The sequence below is a fragment of the Stenella coeruleoalba genome (genome assembly GCF_951394435.1).
Source record: "Stenella coeruleoalba genome assembly, chromosome: 20".
Classification (NCBI taxonomy): Eukaryota; Metazoa; Chordata; class Mammalia; order Artiodactyla; family Delphinidae; genus Stenella; species Stenella coeruleoalba.
Window position 1 is genome coordinate 57,527,839 of NC_137166.1, and position 27,235 is coordinate 57,555,073.

Sequence of the window (27,235 nt, forward strand, 5' to 3'; positions counted from 1 at the left end):
TGACTGGGAGCCCCCAGCTGGTGATTTTCCAGCGCGGACTTGGGGCGCTGGAAGGACGGTGCACAGCACAGCCCAGGGCAGAGAACACTTACACACACACACACACACACACACACACACACACGCACCCCAAATCCAGAACATGGCAAATTCTGATGGGCAAACGACAGAGCAACTTCAACAAATGAATGGCCCAAGAATTTTAAAAAATGAAGTGATATCTATAAGTGAATTGAGACTTCCCAGATACATCTACTAAAAGTCATATAGATCCATTTTGGATCTGACTACCTTAAAGAACAAACATATTTTTGGGAAAATTGAAAAAGACACTGAACACTGAAAAAATATATATACTTTAAAATGTATTTATTTATTTTTGGCTGCATTGGGTCTTCGTTGCTGTGCGCTGGCTTTCTCTAGTTGCAGAGAGCACGGGCTTCTCATTACGGTGACATCTCTTGTTGCTGAGCATGGGCTCTAGGCACGTGGTCTTCAGTAGTTGTGGCACACGGGCTCAGTAGTTGTGGCTCATGGGATCTAGAGCGCAGGCTCAGTAGTTGTGGTGCATGGGCTTAGTTGCTCTGCCACATGTGGGATCTTTCCAGACCAGGGATAGAACCCGTGTCCCCTGCATTAGCAGGCAAATTCTTAACCACTGCACCACCAGGAAAGTCCTGAAAATATATTTTTAACAACTCAAAATTTTGTCTGAAAGTTATTAGGATTATGAAAGAGTCCTTACGTTTTGGAAGTACATTCTGAGGAGATTAGGCATTGAATGACAAGATGTTGGGATTATAAGTAACACAACCCAGTTATATGCGTGAGGACAGGTGAAACAAGAATGGCCATGAGTTGATCAATAATGATGGGGTTGAGGCTTCCCTGGTGGTGAAGTGGTTAAGAATCTGCCTGCCAATGCAGGGGACATGGGTTTGAGCCCTTGTCTGGGAAGATCCCACATGCCACGGAGCAACAAAGTCCATGCGTCACAACTACTGTGCCTACGCTCTAGGGCCTGTGAGCCACAACTACTGAAGCCCACGTGCCACAACTACTGAAGCCCACGTGCCACAACTACTGAAGCCCAAGCACTTAGAGTCTGTGCTCCACAATAAGAGAAGCCACTGCAATGAGAAGCCTGCACACTGCAACAAAGAGTAGCCCCCACTCACCACAACTAGAGAAAGCCTGCGTGCAGGAACAAAGACCCAATGCAGCCAAAAATAAATAAATAAAACCAATTACTTAATTAATTAATTTTAAAAAAAGAGTTGTCATTTCCAAATTATTTTACTATGTTTTACTCATATATATTCCTGAGGTTATTTGTGACCACTCCATCAGCATGGTGGAAATACATTATAATATTGTTCTACTGCACACTCTTCCCAAATCCATGTTTAGTGCCATCCTTTTGGCAACTTGAAATTGGCCAGGATGGGCATAGATACACCAGAAAAACTGACAAAAACTCTACCTTGTTTATTTGAATGGCTAGACTTACGAAAGTGGTGGAGAATATGTTAGGAAGGTAGACAACGCTTGAAAGTATATAGACTCTGGGAGTGTTACACTCCCAGAATAGCAACAAACAATTGAGAAAATATTCTGATAGTATTCAAAAATAATACTTCCTTTTAGTAAAGATGACACATCATTGCTGAGGAATGAGTGAAGTTCCAACACCTGTCTTTGTTAGACATATGTCTTTTATTTATTAATGGAAAGGGAAACATCAGCCAACATCCATTTCAAAATAAGCAACTGGTAGTAATAGTCGTTAAAGAAGATATACAAGTGGCAAATAAACAGGAAAAAAATGCTGGACATCATGAACATCAGAGAACTGCAATTAAAATCACAGTGAGATGCTATTACACCCCTGTTAAAACAGCTAAAATTAAACAGACTGACAATACCGAGTATTGGCAGGATGTGGAGGAATAGGAGCTCTCATATACTGTTGGTGGGAACACAGAAGTGTCCAACCAGTTCACAATTTGGCCGTTTGTTAAATATTGAAACATTCACATACTCTGAAGTAGTGGCACAAGAGAATTAAAACACATATTCATATAAAGAACTGTATGCCTATGTTCATTGCAGCTTTATTTCTAACAACACCAAACTGGAAACAACCCAACTGCCCATTAGCAGATGGATGGATAAACACATAGTAACATATCCATAGACAAGAATACTACTCAACAGTAAAAAAATGAACTATTCATACAAGCAACATTGATGAATTTCAAAATAATTAGGCAGTATGAAAAATATCAAAAAAAAAAGAGCAAACACTTTTATACTTCAATTCAACTAAAATTCTAGACAATGCAAACTAATTTATTGTTGAAGGCAGTAAATCACTGGACTCCTGTAGGCTTGGGAAGGGCAACAAGAGATTGTAAAGGGGCATGAGGTAAATCATGGTTATGTTCATTATCGTGATTCTGATGGTTTTATGGGTTTATACATATGGCAAAATTTTTCAAACTATACACCTTAAATATGTATAGGTTACTGCATGTCAATTATGCCTCAATAAAGTTTCTAAAACAAATGGTTCAAAATAAAAAATATCTGGACCTCCCCCTCTTTCTGGAAACCATAAAGTTTAACAACTCAATATTGACTCCACTCTATTTTTTTCCTTTCCTCAGGAAGGGCAGCCCTGAATCAGTGCTGGAAATATGGGCAAGCAATGGAGGCCGCTGCAGTCTGGGACAACAGGACCACTGGCTAGACCACAAAAGACACATCCCTGGACAACAGGATCTCCATTCTCTGTTCTCATTTCCCTGCCTTTACAGCAATGGACTTGAGTTGACCAGCCCAGAAAGACAATGAGAATTTACAAAACCTTTAGATTGTTTGCTGACAATGAATTCAGCTATAGGAGGTACACAGCCTTTGGAGGGTCTGTGATTCCTCACAACCACAGTCTCTGGAAGATTTATGGATGCACATTAGAAGAGGCACACTCCATTTAATTTGCTGCATGCTCTTCCACTGACTATTAATCCCACCCAGGATTTTACTACCAAGTATGGTTGAAACCCAGCTCCTGTAGTGTGAGAAGGGATACCAGTCCACAGAATTATGAACATCGGGACACTTGGTTCCTTTGTAGAACCTGGTGAAAAGCTTCCCCTCAACAGTACTGGGCATTATAGGACACGCTCTGGGAATATGAGACAAAGTCATGGCAGTCCCAAAGGCCCTGGAGCTTGCCAAAATAAGTGACCCCTCCTCAAGGTAACCTGTGGTCATACAATATGTAGACTGCCAGGTCCCAAATTAGGACCACAAAGCATTATTTTAGTTCCTAGGAGGTCTTGGGGAGCAATGCAAATTAGGCTAAAACTGGAATGAAAACTATTCTCCTGTCATTATACTGTCCCTGCTGAGGCACAAGAGGCTGAGGACCCATCCCTTCATACAAACAGGCCAATTCTGTTTTCCACCCACCCCCCCACAGTGAATACAACCCCCAAGATTAAAGGTAGATTAAACAATAAGACCTTTATTGCTGCACAAACCAGAGCAATGGGGGGGGGGAGGGGGCAAGGCAATTACCAGTTGGTGACTTTGAGGCAGGAATATCAACCACAAATGTCATGTGAAACCAACAATTTTGATGAAGGGTCAGACTCATACTTAATCAACTGGAAATAGGAAAATGTAAGGGCACAGACTACTCAAGATTTCCTCCAGGGAAAAGGAGAGAGCACAGACATCTGCCTTGTGTGTTAGCACATCAGGGTGACCAATGAAATACTGTGCAAGGCAGGAGAGGTGAGGTGGGTTCTACCAGAGAAAATGTCAGAGATGTAACTCTGACAAGGGCCCTGGGGAGTTTAGAACATGGACTGTAGCTCCTGTAAGCTTCACAGGTCCCTGGAACTCATTGGGAATTTCACCCCTCTGGAAAGTGGGAGGTATGAGGTTCAATTTCAAGGCAGACGGCTCCCTCACAGAAGCTGTCTAGTGCTATTATAATGAATGAGGAGACAGCAATTCCTTGAGGTCTAAGGCCTTTCTCAGAGTGTGGACTTCCTGGTACTAAACAATGTTAGCTGTTTGGAGTAAAGTATTTCCCATACTTCCTGTGTTCATGGGGCCTCTCCCTGGTGTGAAATTTTCGGTGGAGATTGAGGCTGGAGCGCTGGCTAAAGGATTTCCAACATTCGCCACATTCATAAGGCCTTTCTCCAGTGTGAACTACCTGGTGTTGAATAAGGACAGACTTTTGCCTGAAGAATTTTCCACACTGCCCACACTCATAAGGCCTTGCCCCAGTGTGAATACTGTAGTGCTGAATAAGGCTGGTGCTTCTACTAAAGGATTTCCCACACTCGCCACATTTATAAGGCCTTTCTCCAGTGTGAATTCTCTGGTGTTTAGTGAAGATGGCTCTTCTGCTAAAGGACTTCCCACGCTGGCCACACTCAAAGGGTCTTGTTCTACTATGAATTCGCTGGTGTTCAACGAGGCTGTAGCTTTGTCTGAAAGACTTCCCACATTCACCACACTCATAAGGCCTTTCTCCAGTGTGACTTCTGTTGTGCCGATCGAGTTTGGATTTGGATCCAAAGGCTTTCCCACATGCCCCACACTCATAAGACCTTTCACTAGTGTGAACTCTCTGGTGTCTAACGAGAGTGGCTCTTTGGCTAAAGGATTTCCCACACTGGACACACACAAAAGGCCTTGCCGTGGTGTGAATTCTCCGGTGTTGAACAAGCGTGAAGCTTTGTCTAAAGAATTTCCCACATTCACTGCACTCATAAGACTTTTCTCCAGTGTGGGTTCTCTGGTACCGAACAAGATTGGATTTGCACCCAAAGGCTTTTCCACATTCCTCACACCCATAAAGCCTTTCTCCACTGTGAATTCTGTAGTGTTCAATAAGATTGGAGCACTGACTAAAGGATTTTCCACACTGGCCACATTTATAAGGCCTTTCTCCAGTGTGAACTCTCTGGTGTATAATGAGGGTGGCTCTTTGCCTAAACGATTTTCCACATTCACTGCACTCGTAAGGCCTTTCTCCAGTGTGGACTCTCTGGAGCTGAACAAGTGAGTACTTACAGCGCAAGGCTTTCCCATATTTGCTAGACTCATAAACCCTTTTCCTAGTAGAGACACTTGGGTGGTAAACAAGATTCTGTTTGTAGCTGGAAGCTTTCCCACATTCACACAACTTGTAATGACTTTTCCTACCATGAAAGGCCTCCCCACACTTGGTGATTTTGTTGAGTTTCTCACAAGTGGGAGTGATCTGGTGCTGGAGAAGACCCAACGTAGCTGGGAAGTCCTTTCCAACCTTCCTACAGGTGAAGGGATGCCCTGACACATGGAATATGCAACTCTTTACAAATGATGCCCTATCCATGTCACTTTTATTTGCACTGAAATGCTTCTGAAGCTGTCGTAGGTTTGCACATGCCCCAGTCAAGTATGGTTTCTGCCCAGGTAGGTAAGCCAAGTGCAAAATGTCTTTCAAGATTGGGACACATTTCTCACTGGGGTGAGCCTTCTGGCTGATTAGACCTACTTTTGGAGTCCTGACCTGTGACAAAACTTCTAGGGAAACATTTTGCCCAGAATGTGTCTCTTTCTTCTCTGTTCCATGCAAACAAACTGAAAGAAGAGAAATATTTGTGAATCATGCTGATTATGATGGGAGAGTATTAATCATGTTCTTTTATAAGCTTTCTGTATAATATGATGTTTTGACATCTTAAAAAACCTTCATGGGCTTCCCTAGTGGTGCAGTGGTTGAGAGTCTGCCTGCCGATGCGGGGGACACGGGTTCGTGCCCCAGTCCGGGAAGATCCCCCATGCCACGGAGCGGCTGGGCCCGTGAGCCATGGCCACTGAGCCTGCGCATCTAGAGCCTGTGCTCTGCAATGGGAGAGGCCACGACAGTGAGAGGCCCGTGTACCGCCAAAAAAAAAAACCCCAAAAACAAAAAACCTTCACGGCCAGGGAAACAGTGGACTTGAACACTATAAACCAAATGTATCTAACAGACATATATAGAACATTTCATCAAATACAGAACACACACTACTCAAGAGTGCAGGGAAAATTCTCCAGGATAGATCATATGGTAGGCTACAAAACAAGTGTTAACCAATTTAAGAAAACTGAAATCATATCAAATATCTTTTCTGACCAAAATAAGATAAACATAGAAAATAATGACAGGAGGAGAATGGGAAGATTCACAAATATGTGGAAATTAAATAACACACTCTTGAACAACCAATGAGTTAAAGATGAAATCAAAAGGGAAATCAAAAAATATATTGAGACAAATGAAAATGGAAACACAAAATACCAAAACTTATGGGACCCAGCAAAAGCAGTTCTAAAAGGGGAAGGTTTTATAGCAGATACATATCTACACTAAGAAAAAAAGAAAGATTGTAAACACACTATCTTCACACTTCAAAGACTAGAAAAAGAACAAACTAAGCACAATGTTATCAGAAGGAGGGAAACAGTAAAGATAAAAGTGGAAATAAACAAAATAAAGACTAGAAAAACAATAGAAAAGATCAAAACTAAGATTTTTTGAAAAAGATAAAATTGACAAACCTCTTAGACTAAGAAAAAAAAGAGAGGACTCATAAATAAAATTATAAATGAAAGAGGAAACATTACCATTGATCCCACAGAAATACAAGGATCATAAGACACTACTATGAATAATTATACACCAACAAATTGGATAACCTAGAAGAAATGGATACATTCCTAGAAATATACAACCTACCAAGATTTAATTTTGAAGAAATAGAAAATCAGAGAAGACCAATAATGAGTAAGGATATTGGATCAGTAATAATAAACCTCCCCCAAAAGAAAATCCCAGTGTTTGATGGTTTCACTGGTAAATTCTATGAAACATTTAATACCAATCCTCAAAAAAACTGAAGAGGAGGGAACACAACAAAACTCATTTTACAAAGCCAGTATCACCCTTACACCAAAGTCAGATAAGAACTCTACAACACAAGAAAATCAAAGGCCAATATCCCTGATGAACATAGATGCAAAAATCCTCAGCAAAATACAGTAAACCAAATTCAACAGCACATTAAAAGTATCATACAGGGCTTTCCTGGTGATGCAGTGGCTAAGAATCTGCCTGCCAATGCAAGGGACATGGGCTAGAGCCCTGGCCCGGGAAGACCCAACATGCCACAAAGCAACTAAGCCCATGTGTCACAACTACTGAGCCTGAGCTGTAGAGACCACAAGCCACAACTACTGAGCCCATGTGCCACAACTACTGAAGCCTGCGTGCCTAGAGCCCATGCTCCACAACAAGAGAAACCACAACAATGAGAAGCCCGTGCACCACAACGAAGAGTAGCCCCTGCTCACCGCAACTAGAGAAAGCCAATGCAAAGCAACAAAGACCCTACACAGCCAAAATTAAATAAATAAATAAATTTATTTTAAAAAAAAAGTATCATACAGCATGTTCAACTGGGATTTACCTTTGGGATGCAAAGACATTTCAGCAAACACAATAAATGTGATATACCACATTAATAGAAAGAAGGATAAAAATCAGATAGCTGCTGAGCCTGCGCGTCCGGAGCCTGTGCTCCGCAATGGGAGAGGCCACAACAGTGAGAGGCCCGTGTACCACAAAAAAAAAAGAAAAAAAAAAAAGAAACTAAGAACCAATTCCTTTTATGATGATAAAAAGACAAAACAAAAAACACCCTTAGGAAGAGATTTAAACATGGAGGTGAAAGGATCTTTACACTGAAAACTATAAAACATTGATAAAAAATATTAAAGACAGAACTAAATGGCAAGAGGTCTTCTGTTCATGGATTGGAAAAATTAATATTCTTAAATATACTACCCAAAGCTATCTACAGACTCAATGCAACCCTTTTCAAAATGCCAATGGCATTTTTCACTGAAGTAGAAAAAAAAAATCCTAAAATTCATATGGAACCACAAAAGACCCTGAATAGCCAAGGCATTCTTAAGCAAGAAGAACAAACCTAGAGGCATCACACTTCTTTTTCTTTTTTTTTTGCTGTACACGGGTCTCTCACTGTTGTGGCATACAGGCTCCGGACGCACAGGCTCAGCAGCCATGGCTCACGGGCCCAGCCGCTCCGTGGCATGTGAGATCTTCCCGGGCCGGGGCACGAACCCATGTCCCCTGCATCGGCAGGCGAACTCTCAACAACTGCGCCACAGGGAAGCCCCGTCACACTTCTTGATTTCAAATTATATATATTACAAAGCTACAGTAATCAAAATAGTATAGTACTGGCATAAAAACAGACACATAGAACAATGGAACAGAGTAGAGAGCACAGAAATAACCCTCTGCATATATGGTCAACTAATGTTTGCGAAGGGGGCCAAGAATACAAACTAGAAAAGGGTAGCCTGTTCAATAAGTGGTGCTGGGAAAACTGGATATCTACATGCAAAAGAATGAAATTGGACCCTTACCTTACACCATACACAAAAACAACTCAAAATGGATTAAAAACTTACATGTAAAAAAACCCCAAAAAACTTACATGTAAACTCAATATCAAAGAAAACAAACAAACAGCCCAATTAAAAAATGAGCAGAGGATGTGAATGGACTTTTTTCCAAAGAAGACATACAGATGGCCAACAGACACATGAAACAATGTTCAACGTCACTAACCATCAAGGAAATGCAAATCAAACCACATGAGGTATCACCTCACACCTCTCAGAATGGCTGTTACCAAGACAACAAATAACAAGTGCTGGTGAGGCTGTGGAGAAAAGGGAACGCTTATGCACTATTGGTGGGAATGTAAATTGTTGCAGCCACTATGGAAAACAATATGGGGACTCCTCAAAAAATTAAAAATAGAACTACCATACAATCCAGCAATTCCACTTCTGGGTACTTATCTGAACAAAACAAAAACACTAATTTGAAAAGATATATGCACCTCTCTGTTCATTGCAGCATTATTTACAATAATTAAGATATGGAAGCAACCTAAGTGTTCTTACCACACACACACACACACACACACACACACACACCAATTAATAATGATGATAATAATAATAAAGGGGTGGGAGGCAGTGGATATGTATGTTTATGGTCTTGATGGTGGTGATGGTTTCAAGGATGTATACTTATTCCCAAACTTATTGAGTTGTATCCAGGAAATGTGTACACCTTTTTAAATGTCAATCATTCCTTAGTACAATGGTTTAAGTATAATGGTTTAAATATAAATAAATAAATAACTTTTAACATTTACTAAAAGGGACCAATGGTCAAACTTCGTAAACGTAATTATTAGTGGGGCTCAAATTATATGTGAGGATTCCACTACTTTTTTGGCCACACAGCATGCAGGATCTTAATTCCCCGACCAGGGATCAAACCCACACCCCCTGCAGTGGAAGGACAGTCTTAACCACAGGACAGTCAGGGAAGTCCCAGGATTACACTATTTTTACACACCATAACTGTATACTCTTAGGAATGTAACTAAATACAAAACAGAGAAAAATAGGTATGTCTCACTTGAACTGTAGCCTTTCTTAAATTTTCCAATGTCATAGCACCCAAAACTATCCCATATTGGGCACAGCTGCTCTAACATGCTGAATAATAATTTTAAATTAACATAAGTCTTTGACACAAATTGGCTTAATAAAATGGTACCTCACAGGCCACCCAGTTAAAATAGGTAATATAGCCCAATGTATGTTAAAACAGGACCTTCAAGGATTAAAACTTACTATAGAAAATCTAATAAATGAAGGGGTGATTATCCCCACTGTCTTTCCATTCTAAAGCCCAATTATGTCTGTCCTTAAATCTGGAAAAATTAAAGGTGCCTCATGATGGATTACTATAATATTGTGGTCCCATCCATCAGGACCCCATATCTAACATCAGTAAAATATATCATATATACATATTGTTAAATACTAATTATAAATATTATTAAAATTACTGACTCAATCAGAACTCGGGACACCAGGTGTCATGGATCTGGACACATTCATTCTGCCAGAGTGAGGGCAAACAAGGTGAGATGCTTTGTTTTAGGCTGGCTGCAAGACTCCTAAATCCGAGATCCTTCCCTGCAAGCTTGGTGCAACAGGATTTAGAACTACTTGGGGCAGGCAGTGCACACAGCTCAGCACTGGTACCCACAACACATATGCCAAGAAAGTGGGGAAGTTAGCAGAGCCCATGGTCTGTCTGTGGAAAGGGCAGAGCTGCCTCTGGGGGACAGAAGGTAAGATAGAGACCAGGACCCTTGGGTGAGGGCCTTACCCATTGAGGCTGTAAGTAAAAAGTTCTCCAGCATCACCTTGTGGTACAGGCGTCTCTGAGCCTCATCAAGGAGCCCCCACTCCTCCTGCGAGAAGTAAAAGGCCACGTCCTCAAAGGTCACACAGCCCTGCCAGGATGAGGACAGATAATTCCATGATCAACTTCTCTTCTAGAACCCAAGTTCCTTCACCCAGACATCCATCCCCTGCTCATCCTCCTTCCAGTGTTCCCACCTTAGAGGAAATATCAGGCCCTGGGGCCTCAGATACCTGCTCTCTTCTCATGGTATCAAGATCACTGTGTCTGCCCACACCAACAACAAGCACCTGGGCAGGGAGACGCCATCTAAACTCTGAGCCTGGCATTAGGGCATATGTCCTCTTGTCAGGTAATTCCCCTGGAGTCCCAAATTGTGCCTCCCAGAGACAACCAAATGTGGGCTTGGGGTTTCTTCAGGGTCTCCAGGTTCATGGACTGGAAAAATCCCAGGACGCAATCCCAGAGACAAAGGGTGGGTCAGGACCATTGAAGGCCTGGAATATCCTCCACTCACCTTTGTACAGTCCATAAGGACTTCTGTAGTCATGGGAGTCTGTAGGAAGAGGGAGGTCATTAGAGAGATGTAATCATGGCAGGTTCAGTAGGCTCAGGTCTCCCTGTACCCCTGTCCAGCCCTGGAGCAAGGTGACCTGGGATGACTGCATTATCTCTGAGTCTCTGTTCTTCGTGCTCTTACAACTGTATGATCTTGGATAAAAACCCAACCGCCCTGTGGCTCAGTGTTTTCATCCCCTTTCCAGTCTGTTCTTACTCTGAGCAACTTCTGGAAAATTTGAAAAGCCTAACTCACACCATGTGCCTCTTCTATTCACAGCCCTCCATACCGTCCTGAGATTAAAACTCCTCAACTTGCCATCCCAAGTGGGAATGATTCTGGCTCAGTCGCCCCTCCACAACTTTACATAAACCGGTCCCTCTGCCTGTAACACTCTCCCAACATCTCATCACACTGTTTTTTAGATATGGGGACTCCACCCATGAGATACTCACTCTTCTGGACACAGGGATCTATACTGCATAGACATGAGCAGGCGCCCCGCACTTGGGTCTTTAGTGTCTGGTGGGGTGAGGGCGGTCAGGGCCAGTAGGACGAGCGTTTACCTGAGGCGGGTCCCTCGGCGCGGCCGCCGCCATCGGAGTCTGGGAGGAGCGGGGTCTTAGGTGGTGGGCGACAGAGACGGAACTCGTGTACAATCGTCATCTACCGCCGCGGCTCTGCAGACTCGCCGCTGTGCAGTGGGGACAACCTCTCCTCTAAAGCCTCCTCGCTCTGGTCACCCCGATCCTGACTCCGCTCTCCTAAAGTACCCGTATCGCTGTTGGACACTGGAGCAGCCATAGTGACTGCCACAACAGCGGCGCCAGAAGTCCCACCCACATCCTCTGGTCCGAACGAGAAAACGCCCTGCTTTCGGGCGTTCATTGGCTGCTAGTCTTGGCCCTCGGCCTCCGGCATTGTGGGTAGCGTAGTTCCCATGGCCCCACCAGCCACAGAGGAGGGAGCTCACACCGAGATCGCGGAGTCCCGGAGGCCGTGTTAGGGCTCTATGGCCCGGGCGGCGGTCTACCCTGTGGGCCTGTACGGAGGTTGCCTGGAAAGTGTCCGGATGAGGGGTCGGCGACGCTTCGACCCCACATGGGAACCCCTACGCTGACCCGGGTTGTCGCGGGCTACATGGGAGGTCTCCCCCGGCGCGGGGATTGGGGGAAGACACAGTCAGCACCCTTTGCGAAAAGTCCTGAGTTCCCTCCCTTGTGTGAGAGCCGCTCCCACCCCTCTCCGACCCCTGACCGCAAAACGGGCTTGTGATCTGACCAGATCAGGGTTGGCAGGTTTGGCTGCGCCTCCTGGGGTGTCGCCTGGAAAGGTCGGGAGTTGACTTTGTAGGCGAAAATTTGAGACTCTGCCTCGAGGGCGTCAGGCGGGGACTCGGCTTCCGGAGAGCAGCGCGGACTTGTCGCTGGCGACCGGGGTGTGCGCTTGACCTCTGTAGGGGGAGGGGTGAGGACCTTCATCCTGGGACCAGCAGTAGAGACCTCGCGCCTGAATCCCAGCGGGGCCGAGGGAGACCGTCTGGGGGCTCCAGGTTGACCCTTCCCAGTAGGACTCTGGTGAACCCAGGAACCTCCGCGGGGTCTGGAGGCCCTTTGAGCGTCCCTGCAGCTCCCTTCTCTCCCCCGGGGAAAGGCCCCAGGGCAACTGGTAGCCCGCATCTCTCCTGGACCGGCCGGCGCCCCCTGGCGGCTGCGTGTGAAAGTTGGGATTCGGCCCTTAGGTGAAAATGGGGGACCGCAGACTCTGCGGCCAGGAATGGAGACTCAACCCCAAGGGGAGTGCCATTAAAGACGTCCACGGAGGTGCCCACTCTCCCTGGATGTCTCCTCCGGCTCCCGCACCCCCCTCCTCTCTGCCTGAGTCACTGTGAGCCCGCAGCCAGCGTGCTCAGTGACTCAGGCAGAGAGGAGGTGCCCACTCTCCCTGGATGTCTCCTCCGGCTCCCGCGCCCCCCTCCTCTCTGCCTGAGTCACTGTGAGCCCGCAACCAGCGGGCACTGTAGGGTCCGGAGTTGCAGCCTGTCCCTCCTGCCACACCCACTGTGCCTAGGCCTCATTGTCCTCTCCAAGATGCGACCTCAGATCACACATGGCTTCGCTGCCTTGAAGTTCCTGGAGGAAAAGTTCCTGTTCCTGGAGGAAAAGAACTAACGGCGTTCCCTTGGAACACGGGAGAAGGGAGAGATTGTCACAGAACCACCACCCCCCCCAGCGTGGAGCACAGGGAGGACCCTAGACCAGCCTGCGCTTGGGCCAGGGTCCTTCTGAGGGAGGCCCTGCTGCGGATGGGGTAGGCTGGCAGTGGTTTCCCCACCGCCCACACCTGCACGTCTTCCCAGAGTCGGGGTGTCTGGAAAAGCGACACAATTCAATGCGCGATTCTGCTGAAGCATAACTCATCCCGTTATTAAAAGAGAGGGTTGTAAATTACTTGAAGAGAATTCCTAGACTAGGAAACCCCTATGGGGAGGTAGGACACCGTCAAAGCCTAAATGCAGGCAGCTAGGGGATCGTTGCTGCTCTCATTCCCTCCTTGCCCCTCCACCAGCTGCTGCAATGCTGCCTGACCAGGGTAGGAGCATATATATTAGGGCACCCTGTTACTCCTAGGTGAAGCCTTTCTGGGGTCTCCACTGACCACCTAAGTTGTTCAGGGAGGTATCCCCACTCTGGTCGGTCAGGATTCTAATATCACCGGCGCTGTGCAGCCTGTGCAATCTCCGGCCGGTTCTCAGCCCTAGCCGCAGTTCTCTGTGCATCCCTGTGAAGTCTCACGCTGAACAGGCACAGTTTAGCTTTCTTCCAGACACCTTGGTGACCCATGCAGATTTCTCAGGCATCTTCATTGCTCACATACCATTTTCGGTCAGGTCCACACAGGAATTCAATCCTCCTCCTCTGCCCTGAGCTTTGACTGCATGGAAATCCACATAGTACAGCATGAAACTTCCAAATAATTTAAAGGCTGGGAGAAATATGATTTGAGTAGGAGCCCCTTCTAGAAAGAGACTTACTGGAGTTAGGGAAATTATTTTTTGAGCTGAATAAGAGGGGAGGAAAATCCCAAAATGACAGGCTCAAGTCATATTATATACTACATCTGTTCCTAATAGGATATGTCTACATCCTGTTGCAATCAGTTTTGCTATGCGTAGTTTACTCACAGAAAGAAAGATGGCTTTCCCTGACTTATTTGGGGAATAGAAGAGGCACTATGAGGAAAGGAATTTTACATGTGGGCTGCAAGCGCGACTGGGATGGGCACGGGGGAAGAGGAGCCAGGGAGCCTCAGAAAATGGAACAGATAAAGCTTTAAGGAAGTGGTGGGCGAAAGGGAGTTTTCCCGTTAAGAAAGTAGGTATCAGTCCATGTTTGTTCACTGATGGGAGGCCAGAAGAGAGGGGAAAATGGAGGAAAAGGATCATGAAAAACAGGAGTAAATTACTGTAAAATAAAGGATCAATAAAAACAGGAGTAAAATACTCCTGTTTTTCAGTAAAATGTCAACATCATTATACACGTGGGAAATTCTAATCAAAACCGTGAGATACCAGTCTACATCTACCAGGATGACTAGGGGGAGAAAAGGGGAAATAACAAGTATGGATGAGACTGTGGAGAAATTGGAACACTCGGACATTGCTGATGGGAATGTAAAATGCTGCAATGTGAAAAACAGTTTAATAATATGAAAACCGGTTTAGCAGCTCCTCAAAAACTTAATACAGAAATGCCACTGGACTCAGCAATTCCACTCCTTGGGAAACCTGAAAGAATTGAAAGCAGGGACACAAACACATTCGTGTGCAACAATTTTCATAGCAACATTATTCACGATAGCCAGAAGGTGGTAACAACTGAAGTGTCCATTAACACATGAATAGATTTTTAAATGTGGTACATTCATACATTGGAATATTATTCAGTCATGAAAAGGAATAAAGTTCTGATACATGCCACAATATGATGAACCTTCAAAACATGCCAAACAATTAAAGCCAGACATGAAAGGAAAAATATTGTACAATTCCACTTGTAAGGAATATCTAGAATAGAAAAGCTTGTACAGACTGAAAGTAGATTAGAGGTTTCCAGGGGCTGGATGGAGAGGGGAATGGGGGATTATTTCTCAATGGATACACATTTTCCATTTGGTTTGATTTTTTTTTTTTAAGCTAGGGGTGGTAGAAGCAAAATATTGAAAATAATCGGTGGGCTAAAAATTTCGTTTTTTTTTTCTGTAAGATGGCTATAGTAGCACTTAGTTGTCTTTAACTTCATTCGAAACAATGTTGTTAGATCTTATGTGACAGCTGTCATATCAGTATGCATTTTAAAAAAGACTTATCGAAATTGGTGAATTTTTGTGTAGCCATTTGAATATTGAACATGGAAGAAAAAAGGCAACCTTTTGGTATATTATACTTTATTATTTCAAGAAAGGTAAAAACACAACTGAAATGCAGAAAAAGATTTGTGCAGTATATGGAGAAGGTGCTGTGACTGATTGAACATGTCAAAAGTGGTTTGCAGGGGCTTCCCTGGTGGCGCAGTAGTTGAGAGTTTGCCTGCTAGTGCGGGGGACACGGGTTCGAGCCCTGGTCTGGGAGGATCCCACATGCCGCGGAGCAACTGGGCCTGTGAGCCACAACTACTGAGCCTGCGCGTCTGGAGACTGTGCTCCACAACAAGAGAAGCCGCGATAGTGAGGGGTCCACGCACCACGATGAAGAGTGGCCCCCGCTTGCCACAACTAGAGAAAGCCCTCGCACAGAAACGAAGACGCAACACAGCAAAAAAAAAAAAAAAGTAAATTAATTAATTAATAAACTCCTACCCCCAACATCCTCTTTAAAAAAAAAAAGTGGTTTGCAAAATTTCATGCTGGAGATTTCTTGCTGGACAATGCTCCACGGTCATGTAGACAAGTTGAAGTTGATAGCGATCAATTAAGACATTAACTGAGAACAATCAACGTTATACCACACAGGAGATAGCCAACATACTCAAAATATCCAAATCAAGCGTTGAAAATAATTTGCACCAGCTGGGTTATGTTCATCGCTTTGATGTTTGGGTTCCACATAAGTTAAGCAAAAAAACCTTCTTGACCATATTTCCACATGTGATTCTCTACTGAAGCATAATGAAAATGTTCCATTTTTAAAACAAATTGTGACGGGCGATGAAAAGTGATACTGTACAATAATGTGGAATGGAAGAGATCATGGGGCAAGTGAAATGAACTACCACCAATCACACCAAAGGCTGGTCTTCATCCAAAGAAGGTGATGTTGTGTATATGGAGGGATTGGAAGGGAGTCCTCTATTATGAGCTCCTTCCGGAAAACCAAACGATTAATTCCAACAAGTACTGCTCCAAATTAGACAAACTGAAAGCAGCACTCGATGAAAAGCGCCCAGAATTAGCCAACAGGAAACGCATAATCTTCCATCAGGGTACCACAAGACTGCATGTTTCTTTGATGACCAGGAAAAAACTGTTACAGCTTGGCTGGGAAGTTCTGATTCGTCCGCTGTATTCAACAGACATTGCACCTTCGCGTTTCCATTTATTTCGGTCTTTACAAAATTCTCTTAATGGAAAAAATTTCAGTTCCTTGGAAGACTGTAAAAGGCACCTGGAACAGGTCTTTGCTCAAAAAGATTAAAAGTTTTGAGAAGATAGAATTATGAAGTTGCCTGAAAAATGGCAGAAGGTAGTGGAACAAAAGGGTGAATACGTTGTTCAATAAAGTTCTTGGTGAAAACGAAAAATGTGTCTTTTATTTTTACTTAAAAAACCGAAGGCACTTTCGGGCCCATATTTAATGCCACTGAATTGTATACTTGAAAATTATTGAAATGGCAAATTTTTAAAAATAAATTTATTTATTTTTGGCTGTGTTGGGTATTCGTTGCTGGGCGCGGGCTTTCTCTAGTTGCGGTGAACGGGGGCTACTCTCCGTTGCGGTGGCTTCTCTTGTTGCAGAGCATGGGTTCTAGGCATGCGGGCTTCAGTAGTTGTGGCACGTGGGCTCAGTAGTTGTGGCTCTCAGGCTCTAGAGTGCAGGCTCAGTAGTTCTGGCGCACGGGCTTAGTTGCTCTGCGGCATGTAGGATCTTCCCGGACCAGGGCTCGATCCCGTGTCCCCTGCATTGGCAGGCGGATTCTTAACCACTGCGCCACCAGGGAAGCCCACAAATTTCTTGTTATAATTTACTAGTATATATACACACACCAAGAAACTGCAAAGTAAAAAAAAACAAAAACTGCAAAGTGACAGATTTTTGTCCAAATTCCCAAATTAAAAAATTTTCTGTTGGACTATTTCAGAATTTCATGAAATTTTTTTTGATGTAGCTAAAACAGCTAGTTTAATTGTATAAATATTCACCTACAATATTAGATCTCTTATAGGAATATGAATTTTAGGACCTAATTGTTCCCATCTGTATAGAATATACTTTCCTATCAAGAATATGAAAATTATTAGTCAACCAAATATTAATAGATGAGGAAAAAAATTGAATTTCTGTAGAGAATAGAATAAAGTGGTCACAACCAAATTAGCAAAAAGTGTTTTCCAGGCTTCCCTGGTGGCGCAGTGGTTGAGAGTCCGCCTGCTGATGCAGGGGACACGGGTTCGTGCCCCGGTCCGGGAAGATCCCACATGCCGCAGAGCGGCTGGGCCCGTGAGCCATGGCCGCTGAGCCTGTGCGTCCGGAGCCTGTGCTCCGCAACAGGAGAGGCCAAAGCGTTTTCCTTGCCTAGAAGATTAAAAAAAAAACTGCCTTACGAGTGACACGAGTATCACTGCAAATCAGCAGAAAGGGGCTGAATGTTGGGAAACATAAAGACAAAAATATAGAGGTATCCACCAGCCACTGGTCTGGAATAACAAATGAACTCATCCAAATAGACAAAAGAGAAGACAGTGAGTAAAAGGAGAAAAAGGAGCTCACAAGGATTAAGATGGTATATGTGGCTCTGGCCTCAGCAGCATATCTAGAAGAATGGCTGTTGCTATGAATGTGTTGGACTTGATACATGTGCCTGTACAGGGAAAAGACCATGGAGCCACTAGTCCAGACCATGAGGCCTGAACATATGAAGTCTATTGTGAAGAATATGGTTGTAACTACAAAACTTATAATCCTGTCTGGATTCAGTGAGGAACAGTATCCATAATTTACTTTTATATTAGTACTAAAGTTTTCACTGTGCTTTGGATTAGTCATTTGAAAAGGAATAAGGATATTTACCAAAAAATGCAAGATCCAGCAAAGGAAGCAACAGAAGGCAATGCACTTTGGTGATCTCATTCTGAGCTCCATCCACTTAGAGAAATTGGGGCAAAACCTAATGCTTTGGAAGCCACTGAGGATGGAAGTAGTGCTAAGACAAATCCCTCTGGCCACCCTTTGAAAATAGAAGAGAAATTTACATCCAGCCTCACTCAGGAAATATTTTGATCCAAAAGCTGTCATCGTATGAGGGATCCCTCTAGAGAAAAGCACCAAGGAGTTGGCTAGGACTGGTTGATTGAGAATCAAATCTGTGGGTCTGACCTTGTGTCCAGTGAGCAAAGTGAAGTTATAAAGGCAAAGGAGGAATGAGTTCCCGAGGATTCCCACTCCCATCTGAGTGACTAAGATAATTCCCATTTCCCACTTTGAAGAAGCCATCACATCAGTATCTATGGGACATTGATTTTAGTTGGAGCCAGAGGAATTCGCAATTCAACCAACAAAAAGAAATATGTTACCATCACCACCATGCCCAGTAACTTCCAGTGCTAAGTGTAACACAGACTTTCTCAATTTAAATGAGCATTAAGTATGTGTTTATGGGTGCAGGGGTTACTCCTGAAGATTCTGGTTCTACTTGGAAACATGTAATGCCTATTTATGGGATCTGGGTGAATGCATTATGGTCCATCTGTGCAACAGAGTTTTCTACACTTGTAAACGGAGTGAAGAGAATCTCTACACTCTGATCTACAGTTATGACCTGGATGCATTATGCATTGAAAAGCCAGCTACAAAACTGTGTGCAGAGTGTGCTGGAGTTTTTCCAATTATATGAAGGAATGAAAATACAGGCATAGAACACATATTTGTATAGGATCGGGCAGAATTTAAAGCTAGACTTTCAAGGAAAAAACTTGTTAGAGTGTTTTATTTGTACAAGTGTACGTGTTTCGCATAATTATTAAATTATATTAAAGCAAAGTAAATGTTTTAAAACCACTAAATACACAGGTTAAAAACAGTGATTGAATATCCAGTTGTTGGTCTCCATGTGTAAATGAAATACTTCAAGTGAATTGCAAATACAGAATTTTGACTGTATATCCCTAAGGGGAAAATATGAGGCAAAACTACCTACAGGGCTTCCCTGGTGGCTCAGTGGTTGAGAATCCGCCTGCCAATGCAGGGGACACGGGGTCGATCCCTGGTCCGGAAAGATCCCACATGCTGTGGAGCAACTAAGCCCGTGAGCCACAACTATTGAGCCTGTGTGCAGCAACTACTGAAGCCCATGTGCCTAGAGACCGTGTCCACAATGAGAGAAGCCACCGCAATGAGAAGCCTGCACACGGCAACGAAGACCCAACACAACCATAAATAAATAAATGAATAAATAAATATATAAAAACTACCTACAAAGAGACCTTATGTATTGTTTATATATTTTACTATAATGCATTGGTAGAGTATTTTGGAATAAAACATTTTAAAATAAATGGGAAAGAGTTTTTATGTGAGACAAAAGAAATGCAAATATAAAACCAAAGAATTTTAATAAAACTTAAAATCCACATTTGATAAAAACAATACTAACTAGTATAGTATTAGATTTTAAACTGATATGTATTTCGTTTCCCTTTCCATTGAAAAAAAATTCTGGAAAATTTGGACAACCCTACAAAAATGCCTAATTCTAGTACACAGTTTATGGACTCAATATAAGACCCAGTATAAGTAAACAGAGTGTCTTGAGGAGAGGAAAAAATACCTTAATTACATTTAGGACACCAGCTTTCCAAGATAATCCTGAAACTATTTGCCATGTAAGAGAAGCAAGGAAATTGAGCACCGATGTCACAGAATTCCACCTGAAGAAGCTGCTCCTGCACAATTTTGGTACAGCAGTAACTCCAAAAAATTGACGCATATAAATGAAATGTCTATAAATTATATAAAAATAACTACAAAAGTTAATGCTGGGGCTTCCCTGGTGGCGCAGTGGTTAAGAATCCGCCTGCCAATGCAGGAGACATGGGTTCGAGCCCTTGTCCGGGAAGATCCTACATGCCGTGGAGCAACTCAGCCCGTGCGCCACAACTCCTGAGCCTGTGCTCTAAGGACCGTGTGCCACAACTACTGAGCCCACATGCTGCAACTACTGAAGCCCACGCTCCTAGAGCCCATGCTCTGCAGCAAGAGAAACCACTGCAATGAGAAGCCCGCGCACTGCAATGAAGAGTAGCCCCCGCTTGCCGCAATTAGAGAAAGCCCACGAGCAGCAAGGAAGACCCAACACAGCCAAAATAAATAAATAAAAATAAATCAATTAATTTTAAATAAATAAAATAACACAAATTTTGTAAAAAAAATCAGTTTAACAAAATGAACTTGCCTTACTATGTATAAAGTATAATAATAACTATAGGATGCTACTGGCAAAAGCCAAAAAATAGAATAGAACAAGGAGCTTGCTAATTATCTGTGTTTGCAGTTATTTATATGATAAGTCTAGAGAAGTTTATACATGATAAAAGTTGATGAATTAGTTTGGAGAAATGACTTATTTAATATATGCTATTAAAATATTTGGAGATTTAATTAAGACATTAGAGCTATATTTCCAACTTTAATCTTAGAGAAAATAAATAGACACTAGATCTAAACATAAGGAACAGTCAATCTCTTAGGTAAAAATGCTGCAATATATCTTCATAATTTTGCCTGGGCAAAGTATTAATAAGCATGTACCAAACCTGTGGACTTAAAACATCTTTAGCACATTTGTATTTATAAAAATTAGAACTTTTTTCACTTTTATCATACCTATTACTGAAAGATTCCTAAAACAAATAAAAAAGTAAAACTCAATGAAAACATGTAAATATACAGAACAATAAGAGGTGATTATAATCTCAGTGCTTTTTTGGGGGGAAATGTATATGAATAAGTAATTCTTAGAAAAAAAATCACACATTATAAGATATGATTTTCTCATAAACACCAGAAAAAGCCAAGTTGCATTGAAAAGGACATTGAATGTTTCATATATACATTGGAAACTGACATTAAGGTCAGTTTCCTATAATAAAGAATTATGTTGGGAATTTCCTGGCGGTCCAGTGGTTAGGACACCACACTTCCACTGCAGGGGACACAGGTTCAATCCCTGGTCAGGGAAATAAGATCCTGCATACCGGGCAGTGTGGCCAAAAAAAAAAAAAAAAAAAATAGAAAAGAAAAAACAAAAATTATATCATCTGTCTTTTGTATCAAAAACAATAGTCAGGGCTTCCCTGGTGGCACAGTGGTTAGGAGTCTGCCTGCCAATGCGGGGGACACAGATTCGAGCCCTGGCCCGGGAAGATCCCACATGCCACGGAGCGACTAATCCTGTGCACCACAACTACTGAGCCTGTGCTCTAGAGCCTGAGAGCCACAACTGCTCAGGCCCCCGTGCCTAGAGCCCGTGCTCTGCAATAAGGGAGGCCACAGCAATGAGAGGCCCACGCACCGCAGCGAAGAGTGGCCCCCGCTCGCCGCAACTGGAGAAAACCCGCATGAAGCAACGAAGACCCAATGCAGCCAAAACAAAACAAAACAAAACAACCAATAGTCAGATGATTTAAATTTTAGATATTTTTAAAAATTGGCTTGCTACATTGTAAACTGTAAAAATTCAGGTTTTCCTGCTGCCTCAACACCCTCACAGACTGGGCATAAACATCCCACTAGAGTGACCAGGTGCACCAGTGTGGAGGCTGGCCCCTGCCACAAATTCCTCTTTTTGCCCTCCCCTGACTGTGACCAAGGAACATTCAAACCTTCCAGTGAAATCCTCCTTCACCCTTTGTCCCCTCTGGAACTCAATAAAGGCACTAGCCCACAGATTCCTCCCCCTCCTTCTCTTTCCCTCCTCCCCACCTACTTGATTGAGCCCACTCCCTTGGTGACCTCTCCCCATGTGTTCTCCTCTTGCCATGAGTGCCTGTGTCTCTAGGGCTTGTGACTATAATAAAATTTGTTTTCCTGGGCCTCTCTCACGTTCCGTTTTGTAGCTGCATCTGACAGAACATATAAAAGGTTACAAAACAACCAAAAATTTAAATAGTTTTGAAAATCATTTAGCATGATGAATACATACAATTTTATATGATATATTTTTCTAATCTTGTTTCCAAAATGATTGTGCACTTTAGGATTCAGTAAATTAAATGCTTTGTAAAATATATATCAATCATATTTCAGTAACTGAAATAAAGAGAACAATTTGTATTTAAGTGTGAGGACATGCCTCGGTAAACAAACTACAACACTAGTGATAAAATGATCTAGCTGGGGGTGGGGTGGGTGAGTAGGAGAAGAACATATCTTATTACTCATGTCCATTCATATCCCTTAGACATTGATTAGTATGTTGTGTAAGAGACGAAGAAGATGAATTCACTCAGCCATAAAGCAGCAGATGTGATTTAAGAGAAATCTTAGTGACTGAATGTAAATTCTCCAAAAGGATACTTCACTAGGTGAAGCAGAGTTACCTATCTGAGGTGAGACGGTGGAACGGAGCAGGGTAGGGGGTGTCAGAGTGAAGATTCACCTTAAATTTATACACCTAGGGCTTCTCTGGTGGCGCAGTGGTTGGGAGTCCGCCTGCTGATGCAGGGGACACGGGTTCGTGCCCCGGTCCGGGAGGATCCCACATGTCGCGGAGTGGCCGGGCCGTGGGCCATGGCTGCTGGCCTGCACTTCCGGAGCCTGTGCTCTGCAACGGGAGAGGCCGCAGCGGTGAGAAGCCGCGTACCACACACCCAAAAAATTATACACCTATAGATTTGTTAAAATTTTCACAATGAAATTTATAGTTTTATAATTAAATTTTTTAATATTATAATTTGGAAAACACCACTTAAGATTGAAAGGAGAAAATTTGGGTATAACTAATGAAATAAAAATATGAAATAGCATTTATTTTTTTGCCCAAAGGCAAAGATTTGTGAAATTTTAGGAAGAGACATCAAAAAATTAAATATAGGGACTTCCCTGGTGGTGCAGTTGTTAAGAATCCGCCTACCAATGCAGGGGACACGGGTTTGATCCCTGATCTGTGAAGATCCCACATGCTGCGGGGCAACTAAACCCGTGCACAGCAACTACTGAGCCTGTGTTCTAGAACCCGCGAGCCACAACTACTGAGTGCGCGTGCTGCAACTGCTGAAGCCCGTGCGCCTAGAGCCTGTGCTCTGCAACAAGAGAAGCCACCGCAATGAGAAGCCCACGCACTGCAACGAAGAGTAGCCCCCACTCGCTGCAACTAGAGAAAGCCCACGCGCAGCAGCGAAGACCCAACGCAGCCAAAAAACCAAAAACGAAAGTCCTTTCTTTTATGAAATGTGGGTGAGAGTAGATGATAGTTGATGTCTGCGAGATGTCCTCTTTGGACCAAAATCATCAGCAAATCATCCTCTCCCCGACCACTGTGACCATTAAATCCTACCACTCACACTTCCCCCTTACCTCATGTCTACCTTCCTCCATGGCTGTTGGCCCCACACAGCTGCTATGAGTTGTTTCCTCCTTAGTGTAGCACCCAGGAACACATCTCTGGAGCCATTCCACATGGTGTCAAATCCCAGCTCTGCTACTTTTGAGCAGTGTGACCCTGGGCAAGTTAATGAACTCTGTACATCAGTTTCCTTCTTGTTAAAATGGGGTAATATAGCATCTACTGTGCAAAAATGTTATTAGGATAAAATGTTTAAGAGAAGAGTACAGAACACAGCCTGATGCTGTGGGTGAATTAGTGGTTTTTATCCCTGCTGTCATTAGCATTGTGATCATCCTGCCTGATCTCAGCAACTTATGGAAATAAAGTCTATACACTTCTATTCCTTGGTCATCAATTTTAAAGATTCACCTATATCTGTTTCGGAACTTCTCTTTCCCTTCTTGTCCTCCACAGTAGAATTCTTGCATCAGGCCATGGCCAATTGCTATAACAGGGTATGCATCATACTTTCTCATGTTTTCTCTGTGAATTTACTTCATTTATTTCCTGGATCTTCTGTATCTTAGTCATCTCTACTCAACAAAAACTATGCTCCAATTGGATGAAAAATAAAGCCAACAAAAATATTCTTCAGGGATTCCCTGGTGGCGCAGTGGTTGAGAGTCCGCCTGCCGATGCGGGGGATGGGAGTTCGTGCCCCGGTCCGGGAGGGTCCCGCGTGCCGCGGAGCGGCTGGGCCCATGAGACATGGCTGCTGAGCCTGCGCGTCCGGAGCTTGTGCTCCACAACGGGAGAGGCCACGACAGTGAGAGGCCCGCGTACAGCAAAAAAAAAAAAAAAAAAAAATTCTTGACTTTACTCATAAAATCAAGCTATTAGAAGAAGTTGAGTAGTTCTTGAAAGGTAAGTGTGTTGTTCCTTTTTTAAATCCCATTTACTCTTTTTGTTTTTTGGCTGTACCACATGCGGGATTTTCGTTCCCTGACCAGGGATTGAACCCGTGCCCCCTGCAGTGGAAGTGCGGAGTCTTAACCACTGGAGTGCCAGAAAATTCCTTCCACTTACTCTTTATTTCATTTTTTAACTAAAATGTACAATGATGCACACAAATCTTATGGGTTCACTTAAATTTTTACACAGGTATAGACCAAAATATTCTTCACTCAGATCAAAATTTAGAATATTTCCAACACTTCGGTAGGTTCCTGGTGACCCATCCTTGTCAATAGCTCCTCCTACAATGGTAACCACTATTTACACTATCACCATGGATTTTTTTTGACTATAATTGAGTGGAAGTAAATGGTGACCTACAAAATTTTCTCTTTTGTGTTTTCCTTGTTTTGAACGTTATTATGTCTGTGGCATTCGTCTGTTACACATACCAGAATTAAGTTAGGATGAGGTCAGAATGCAGTAGTGTAAGCCCTTAATTCAATATAACTGGAATCCATATAAGAACAGAAAATTTGGATACAGTCCTTAGAAGAGAAAGCCAGGTGAAGATGAAGGCAGAGATTGGGTTGATGCTTCTGTGTAACAGGAATCATTAGAGATTGTAAGCAAATCATCAGAAGTTTTGGGAAAGTCATGAAACAGCTCTCAGAAGGAACCAACCCTGCTGACGTCTTGATCTCAGGCTTCTAGCCCCCAGAGATGTGAGAAAATAGAGGGAACCAGAGACATATGTCACCCTTGTCTACTTGCTTTATGGCTGCCTGATTTTCTTCTCCACATTCTCTCTGATAGCCTGTCTGAATTCCTCTTTCATTTCTGACCAAACTGACTGATCCTCACATCCATTCTAAAGCCTTCACTCCACATGCACTGAAGATCAGTAAAGAGTGTGTTGAACTCACAGCTACTGAGCATTGTTTTAGCATCTCTATAGCCATTGTTTACATACACTATTAAAAATTATTTTCCAGGTGCAATTTGCTAGTGGAAGTTGATAGGAATTTTTCTCTAAATTTCTCTCATCACTGAAAGAGATGATCGTCCTTTCCCATTTTGTGAACTGAAAGAGTCACATAAGAAAAACATGACTGAATGTTTGCAAGTTTCAAATGGCAGGAATGATCAGGGATGTGAAGAATTCCCAGATATAAATGTTACTGTGAAATAGAAGCATGTTTTATATGTACTTAATATCTTAATTCCAATAATATCTCACCTCCATTCAGTATAAAGATCTCAGATACTTCTTGGTTCTTAGTGTACCACTTACAAGACATTAAACAGTTTGGTTCAACCAATATTCAGACCACAAACACTGTGCTGAGTATCTTCATATCCCTTTCTTGGAGAGAGGCATTTTTTAAAAATAAATTTATTTATTTATGGCTGCGTTGGGTCTTCGTCGCTGTGCACAGGCTTTCTCTAGTTGCGGCGAGCAGGGGCTACTCTTCGTTGTGGTGCATGGGCTTCTCATTGCTGTGGTCTCTCTTGTTGTGGAGCACGGGCGCTAGGCAGGCGGGCTCTAGAGCGCAGGCTCTGTAGTTGTAGCACACGGGCTTAGTTGCTCCACAGCATGTGGAATCTTCCCCGACCAGGGCTCGAACCCGTGTCCCCTGTGTTGGCAGGCAGATTCTTAACCACTGCGCCACCAGGGAAGTCCGGCATTTTCTTAATTAACTCCAATTACACCCCTGTAGAATCTTTTTAATCAGAGGAATGTTAAGAGCCTTTATTTGTTATTGAATGACTGCAGTTCTTAAGGGTCAGCTGTGGTCAGTAAGGAGGGCAAATTTTGGATTTAAAAGCCTTTCTTGTCTCTAATACAAACTGTTTATTCCTACTCTAAGATGGTCAAACTTTTTAACAAATTTATTTCCTAATTTCTCTTAGCAGTAGTTCTGTTTCTTTCCTTATAGCTCTTACTATATTTCGCTTCATCAATATAATTTTTTGGTATTACTATTCTACTAGTCATCTCTCTTTTCTGTTTAATTTTAGTATTTAATTAATTAATTAGTTTATTTATTTTGGCTGCTCTGGATCTTGGTTGTGGCACGTGCTGTCTTTGTTGTGGAATGTGGACTTCTTAGTTGCAGCATGTGAAATCTTAGTTGCAGTGTGCGGGATCTAGTTCCCTGACCAGGGATTGAACACCGGGCCCCCTGTATTGTGAGTGCAGAGCCTTACCCACTGGACCACCAGGAAAGTCCCCTCTGTTTAATTTTTTTTGTATGTGAATGTTTATAGTGGCTTTATTCATAATCTCCAATAATTATAAACAAACCAAATATCTTTCAATGGGTATATTTTAGAATAAACAGTGATACATTGATACAATAGAATGCTGACTGACAATAAAAAGAACTACTGAACCATTAAAATGTGAACAAATGTCACAGATATTATGCCAGAAAACATATTACCTGATGTTCTGGAAAAGACAAAACTAGGAAAACTAAAATTTGATCAGTGGTTACTAGGAGTGGAAACTGACTTTTGAAAAAACATGAAGGAACTTGGGTGATGGTGGTGCTTCCCAAACTGTATAGATACCACAGCACT

The 27,235-nt window shown here is 42.9% G+C and overlaps 2 protein-coding genes across 2 annotated transcripts; both read right to left on the minus strand.

Annotated features, from left to right (window-relative positions):
- Positions 1-1,739: 1,739 nt before the first annotated feature.
- LOC307178298 (uncharacterized protein) lies at positions 1,740-11,834 on the minus strand. Its single transcript, XM_079906352.1, has 4 exons — positions 11,504-11,834; positions 10,896-10,934; positions 10,343-10,469; positions 1,740-5,652 (listed from the first exon to the last, which is right to left on the minus strand). Exons 1-4 carry the CDS (start codon positions 11,534-11,536, stop codon positions 4,082-4,084), a joined length of 1,770 nt encoding a protein of 589 aa, XP_079762478.1. The 5' UTR covers positions 11,537-11,834; the 3' UTR covers positions 1,740-4,081.
- Positions 11,835-12,320: 486 nt separating this feature from the next.
- LOC307178504 (vomeronasal type-1 receptor 1-like) lies at positions 12,321-18,645 on the minus strand (the record flags this gene model as incomplete). Its single annotated transcript, XM_079906695.1, has 2 exons — positions 12,321-12,673; positions 17,757-18,645. The coding sequence occupies 2 exons, from the start codon at positions 18,643-18,645 to the stop codon at positions 12,321-12,323; spliced, it is 1,242 nt and encodes a 413-aa protein (XP_079762821.1).
- Between the last annotated feature and the right edge of the window lie 8,590 nt (positions 18,646-27,235).

Bases quoted from the DNA above. Each gene is read 5' to 3' on its own strand.
- LOC307178298 (XM_079906352.1), bottom strand. From the start codon at position 11,536: ATGGCGGCGGCCGCGCCGAGGGACCCGCCTCAG. The intron at 10,935-11,503 runs GTAAACGCTCGT...CTCTTCCTACAG, and splicing joins CGCCGAGGGACCCGCCTCAG to ACTCCCATGACTACAGAAGT. The intron at 10,470-10,895 runs GTGAGTGGAGGA...TCATCCTGGCAG, and splicing joins TCCTTATGGACTGTACAAAG to GGCTGTGTGACCTTTGAGGA.